The following is a 6,618-nucleotide window of genomic DNA, read 5'->3' as shown; positions in this document are numbered from 1 at the left end:
TGTAGGGAAGAGATGGGACATCTTCCCCATCCCAGCAGCTGTATGCGGAGCCGACAGGCCCTGGGGAATGATCCAGGTCCTCCCCACAGCTCACCTGTACTTGATAAACCCCAGTGAAGCATGCAGCATGGAAGCAGTACAAGGGCAATGTGGTGACAGACAGGTTCCCAGTGAATTGTGACAGGTATACAAGAGTGACTATTATATAGGAAAGATGTCTGAATCCTGGACAAGTTAGAACAAAAATATAGCTTCAGGGTATCCAGACTAAAGCCCAGGACTGGCAGGTAACACGCTGCCCAGAAACTGAACCCTGTCAACTCCTGACTCTCCCAACCTCAGGACAGACTACAAAGAGAAGAAGGTAGCAACAAGGAATTCACAGGCAAGCCAGTCTGATCCAACATGAGGGTAAGTTCTAGATACAGCCAAGGTAAGCTACAGTGGGTGGTTAATGGGAAAGGAGAGACCAGGGCAGCCTCCTCTGCTGGAGGTAAAAAAGGATACATAGACTAACGAGAACTGGATGTGCGTGCTCAGTGAAGGTGTGAAAGGAGTGCAGAAATTACTGAAGTAGGAAAGGATTAAATTCCAGTGGATTCTTTCAGGTGATTTTCTGCATGAGGAGCATCAGCTAAGAAGCAAGCAGGGAGCTAGTGGAAACAAAGCAGAAAGGAAAGCCTGTCAGCTTCAGCCTCTCGCCACCATTAGAGAAGACCAGAAGGAAGGAAGGAAGAGGCAGTCTGCTGGAGGGAGGGACAGGAAAGCTGGCTGCTGGCCTTTTCTCTGCTTAGCCAAGCTCTTCAGTGAGCCCCGGGGCCAGGGTACTCCTTTCACTTCCTCGCAGCTCCACTCAGAGCTTGCTGAGACTTAAGGGTACTGCTAGACCTTTTCCCAGGAGAGCTTGTTTCCTCCAGGATCCTGCAGCTTTCTGGGTAGACTCTGTTTACAACACGCTACAAAGCCAGGGACAGGGATCTGTTATGAAGAACAAACCAAAAAGCCCAAAGTGCTTTTAGTCCCACAAGACCATTTTCTGCTGCACCCAGCATCACACTCACCCCAAGTAAGTCATCATCGACCAGCAGGAGCCCCTCAAAACCGCTCGTGTGGTCCAACACCACAACAGAAGGACCAAGCCGGCCCTCTACTACCTGATCTGAAACAAGAGTTACAGAAAACCTGTTATGGAAAGTCGTGCAGGATTTAACAGTACACCTGATGAGTGCCTCCAGCTAGACTACAACAGCACCTGGATTCTGCTACTAAGAAAGACTAAAATAGTGCTATCCATGTTAGACTATGAGAACCTCAGGAAAGGATACACCAGTGAGATTTAAAAGGAAGTTTTCAAAGCAACACACAAGGTCTTAGCTATGCAGCCTTCAGGTCGTATGTTAAGTTTCCCACATCGCCTGAAAATTTTACTTTGGCAAAATTCAAAGACCAAAGTAAATTCTGAGCCAAATGTTTGGTCAACATATCATGCTTTGATTGCAGCCAACAAGAGAAAGTCTTCTTTTTAGGAGAGGAGACAGTTTGTATCCTGCCACATCCTGACTCATTCAGGGAAACAGATGCTAGCAAGAATACAGGCAACAGCCTGAGGCCCAAAGTGAATACCTACAATGGAGACCAGTGTGCAAAAATTGTCAACAAGCCTTTGCATTTACCACTGAGGATATCACTGCACACTGCTGGTCACAGCAATGGCCCTACATATCGTTATCAGTGAAATACCTCCAACATTTGCCCCAAAACTGCTTTTCCAGGCATTTTTGCCTGGAAGTATGCCTCCTCCATCTGCTGATGAGCCCCTCATAGGCAGGATTTAAAGGTGCAATAAATGAGATCACAGGAGGGCAGAACAACGCTCACTCAGGGAACAGCCTTTCATGATACAACTTGGCCTCCCAATTAGGCAGCACAAGCAGAAGCACAAATTGGACAGACACTCAGCATCTCCTACCTTGACCGTCTTCAGAGCCATTCTCCTCTGCTAGCAACCGGTCAAGGTGCTCCTGCAGGTTCTGGAACGTCAGGTGCTTTCTAGGAAATAAACATGCACAGGAGCTCTTCAGAAAACTTTTTCTCCAAGTTTTAAAGAGTTTCAGCCCAGACACATGTGTCTGCACAGTCCTGCGCTGTGAGACATGAACCAGGAAATTTGTCCATCTGTGTTTCTTGTCACGAATCTGAGGAATTTGCTGCCCAGAGTGTTGGGGTAATGAATGAACCAGGGACCAAATACAGCACGAACAAGCAAAGTAATTAACAAAGGATCTTAAAGTCTTCAGTCTGTTCAGGAGTATTTTGTGGCAGCAAGAAAACTGTCCTGGGATACAGTGGCACTAAGAAACCAGCTGTACTACCAGCAACTGTGGACCACGACTTTGCTGCAGCCAGCATCATACGAACATGGCATAAGCCAGGATTTGTTTTTTTCCCCAAGTATTTCATAATGCAAAAGAAGAGAGAAGACCACACCAGCAGCTGTAGCAGTTCAGACAAAGGTCAGGCTAGCCCAGTATCCTCTCTCTGACAACAGCCAAACCCATTTTGTTTTCATACTGAGGAGGAGACTCTCATGCACCCTCTCTGGGACGCTATTTTAGAAAACTTTCTCATAGCACCCTCCCCTAATTCTCTCTTTTCAAGGCTAGTTTACTTAGCCGTTCCTTGTACAAGAGCCATTCCAGACATATGACTTGTTCTTACCCTTCCTCAAAACCTCTGCAGCTCTAAAATACCTTTTTGGAGCTGGTGAGACCAGAACCACACGTTACTCAAGATGAGGGTAAACCACAAATTTATTCAGTGGCATAATGATCTTCCTTATCCTACATCCCTTTCCTAAGAATTCCTAACTTCCTACTTTCTTTTTCTGACTTACTAAAGACTTAGTATTCCCACTCCAATCTCATTCCTACACACTAAAAATCAGCTCAGGGCCCATTATTTTATGCACAACATCGAGGCTGTTCCCCTTTCAATACCTCACTTTGCCCTTCCCCACACTGAGTTTCATAGACCGTTTCACTCTCCAGTCACTATCACAGCTACCTTACCTTTACAGTGCTCTAAAGAGCTTTGTAACACAGCAAACTCTCCCCCCTCATGCTCTCTCCCTTTCCAAGTCTCCCAAGGATACATGGAATAACATAGGTCATGTTGCAGGTCTTTGAGGGCTGCCAGCAGGACCTCCTTTTACTGTGAGAGTAGCTAGTTGTTCCTATCCCTGCTTCCCATTTCCAAAGACATCTGTGGAACAACTTCCTACTTCTCCAGGACTAGGGGTTTCCCTAAGAATGTGGTGAGAGACCTTTTGAAAGCCTGATGGATGTGAAGATGCACAGAAGTGGAATCAAAGAATTGGTTTTGGTCGGCATGAGAGAGGGTGGCTTCAGCAAAGCAGCTTAATCAGCAGTTAGCATGTAGGAGGAGCTCTGGAAAGAGGTTAGAAGAGCGTGAGACAGCCAGAGAGATGTCTGCAGCCAGCTTCCCTGTGAGGAATTTAGGCCTCCGAAGTCAAGATGTCATACCATAAAAGTTGCTCTCATATGGCAAATGTTATTTTCAAGACCTATTTGACTGCTACTGGGCTTTCTACCAAATAGCCAAGTCCATGGAAAAGGGTGGAAGGCAGGAAAAAAAGAGAGAGAGACACCAGTTCAACAAACTATCAGTTCTGTTCTTTCAAGTCATTAATCACCAGGCAAAGAAATTAGAAATACTGAAAACCAGCCAGAGTGCTTGGGCAGATGGAATATTCCAAGGCATGCTGGCAGGAGAGCTTGTGGCAAAGTAACATGACCCACTTTGCCTCCCCCCTGCCATAACCCTAGCTCACTAAGAGCAGAGAGGGCCAAAAGCTATTTTTAGCAGCTCTGAGCTCACATTTGAGCTGGCAGTACTAAGTATAGCCCGTGGAATGTGATCCCAGCCGCTCTGCAGCACCGCCAACCAGCAAGAGCTACACGCTTTCCTCGCTCTGCCACACTGGTATCTGCCCCAAACCTGTCTGACTTGCCTCTGGCAAAAGAGCTAAACACAAGGGAAATTTTTTTCTAATCCAAAGCTACAAGTTTCTGGGCTATAAGGTGAAAGAGAACTGAAAACAAATAGAAGAAAACAGACACTGAACAGGAATTTTTTGTGTTTCTTTTCCTACTACTACTAATAAAAGTATCAACAGTTCCACAGCCTGAGAAATGCATGATATTCCATATAGCAGTAACAGCCTTGCCTTTAGTTTACAGGGCACTGATGACCTATTTTTCATTCCTGTACCCAAACCCAGTGCATTTTGCACTTCCTTACACACAAAGAGGGAACAGGAACAAAAAGGTGAATGCCTAATTGCCTATTTATTTCAGAAATATTGCCTAGTGATTTTGTATATGAGTTTTTTCATGCCAAAAATCCTTCCCAGCAAGCCCTGCAATTTGAAAAAGCCATTAAAGGACAAGATCTAAGAGTCATTTCTCTAACACGGTGCTGCTGTGCTTTTAACAAAGATCACCGTGTGGCACTAAAAGATCTTTCCTTTCACCACAGTGCCGTATATCTGGGGACTGATACAGCATCCCTTGCCATCTAGTGAATCAGAAGAAGTCTGATACCTGTAAGCAGCTGCGGGCTGGTTCCCATCAGCATTGGTAAAGATGCGATGCAAATAATCATTCAGCAGCCTGCTGTTCACGATCCCTTGTGAAAAACAGAAAGGATATAAGGAGGTAAACTCAAACATTAATTTCATGTACAAGCAAGAATTGGTAACTACAGGAAAATGATGCTCAAGTTTGCAGACCAACACAGTGGAAAATGTAGCTTCAAGAAATCACTCATCACCCTACTGTCTTCACTAGCAGCCCTAGAGTCCAGCATCATGGGGTGCATCTCCACAACAAGGGCTCTTTCCAATTTGAGCTGCTCTTCAATAGCAAATGGGAGGCTATAAATTGGTTCCCACAGGTAGAACTACATCCTCAGGAAGCCTACCGTACTACTTCCAGATAAAGTAACTTCAAAAGCTGGAGATGGGAATGCAATTTCATTTCCAAAAAATAAAAATTAAAAAAACCCCTCATCACTAATACAGTTCCTGATGTCTTATTCATACTTGGGACATTTTAAGTACCTACATCTCTAAACTGCACTAGAAGATGCTGAGATAGAAAGGCTTGCAGATGCAGTTCATCTTGTCTAACCCACAGCCCTCTTTAATGATGTATGCCTCACTTTAGCTTTCATTGTGCAAAACAATCCCTAGTGCCACATTGATGCAGCATGCTTTATTTCTGGGTGCAACAGTGCCCTCAAATGCCAGATTTGTGATCTCGTAAGCACACTTGTGCTGGATTGGTGAGTCCAAGAGAAAACAGACTGCCTAGCAGGTACCAAAATTTCGCCAAAAAGGATTTATCTGAGAACTTGAGAAGCCGTCTGTCCTGGAAGGGGACCTCCCTGAATCAGATGGGACAAAGGCAGCATTCTCCAGCCTTGCCAGGTAGGGCTGTGTGCTGAAGAAAGGGCACTGTAACATGAGCTTTTGGAGTCCTTAGTACTACAGGAACATCCCGCCCATAATCTCATCTCAGTTCAGGGATTTACTCAGTTTCAGCCCCCCACACCTTACATCAACAAGGTAACTGCAACTGGAAGGCAGATGATCTCAAGTGAGGCAAGGGGCACTCACCCGTCCCACAGTGGTCCTGCTTTTACAGGGCATGTACAGGCCCGTACCTGTGACCTTGGACTTCTCTGGCTCGGTGCTCAGCCTGTAGTTCTTCCTCGAGAAAGCAGTCCCAGCACCTCTCGATGTCATTCTTCACAGGCACCACTTCCAGCGCGGACATAAGACAGATGCCTAGAACAAAACTTGTTGGGGAGGATGCTGCCTTTAGACTTCTCCCTTTCTTGAAGGTTGATGTACCTGGATTGAACAACAGGGATAAGCCAAAAAATAGTCAGAGTCCCTCCACTAACGACATCATACAGGAGCCCAAAGCCAACTAACTGCCAACCCTGCTCTCAGTCCCACCTGTCCATCAGCTCAAAATCTTCTCAAAGCAGACAAGGCACTAAGCCATGCTCCACACAACCACACAGACCCCACTCCCACCAAAGGCACAGGTAGAACCAAGGCAGAAACACAGGCAACCTTTGCTCTGAGTTCGAGGCAGAAGCACTGAGCCAGCACAGGGCCACAGCTACCACCACTGCCAAACACCACCGAAACTGGCAACTGCATCACACTTCCACTCATGTCCTGACGAGACACTTCTGCCTTTCTCTCCCACACTGTATTCTCTAAGACAGGAATATGCACCTGGTTAGCCTTCTGTTTAACAGGTTATTAGATTATTCCACTATCCAAAACAGAGAGACAGGGAGAAGGAATGACAAATGCAGATGAACTGGACTACAAAAGAGTATCATTGACTACAAAGGAAAAGACCCAGTTTTGTATGGACAAAAGCAGACGCAGGTAGAAGTATGCAGAAGCATTTACAGGTGAAAACCTATCACGAGACTAAAGATTCATGACCCTTCCTGGTATCACTAGAATGCAAAGGATGGTCTCAGAGCTGATCTGACGTGCCAGGACAAAAAGAA

General features: G+C 45.8%; 1 protein-coding gene across 1 annotated transcript in view; it reads right to left on the bottom strand.

The window, feature by feature from the left end:
* The window catches only part of RNF123 (ring finger protein 123), a gene marked incomplete at its 3' end in the record, with an annotated part of 34,802 nt that extends 28,868 nt beyond the window's left edge, over window positions 1-5,934 (bottom strand). Inside the window, exons 1-4 of the mRNA XM_010290767.1 lie at window positions 5,746-5,934; window positions 4,623-4,707; window positions 1,970-2,049; window positions 1,062-1,159 (exon numbers count right to left, since the gene is read on the bottom strand). Of these exons, the coding sequence (XP_010289069.1) occupies window positions 1,062-1,159; window positions 1,970-2,049; window positions 4,623-4,707; window positions 5,746-5,827 (345 nt within the window). The remainder of the gene's footprint in view (window positions 1-1,061; window positions 1,160-1,969; window positions 2,050-4,622; window positions 4,708-5,745) is intronic.
* Window positions 5,935-6,618: the final 684 nt, after the last annotated feature.

The sequence above is a fragment of the Phaethon lepturus genome, unplaced genomic scaffold (assembly GCF_000687285.1).
Source record: "Phaethon lepturus isolate BGI_N335 unplaced genomic scaffold, ASM68728v1 scaffold9057, whole genome shotgun sequence".
Classification (NCBI taxonomy): domain Eukaryota; kingdom Metazoa; phylum Chordata; class Aves; order Phaethontiformes; family Phaethontidae; genus Phaethon; species Phaethon lepturus.
The sequence above is the reverse complement of the archived record's forward strand: the minus strand, read 5'-3'. Positions and strand labels throughout refer to the sequence as shown.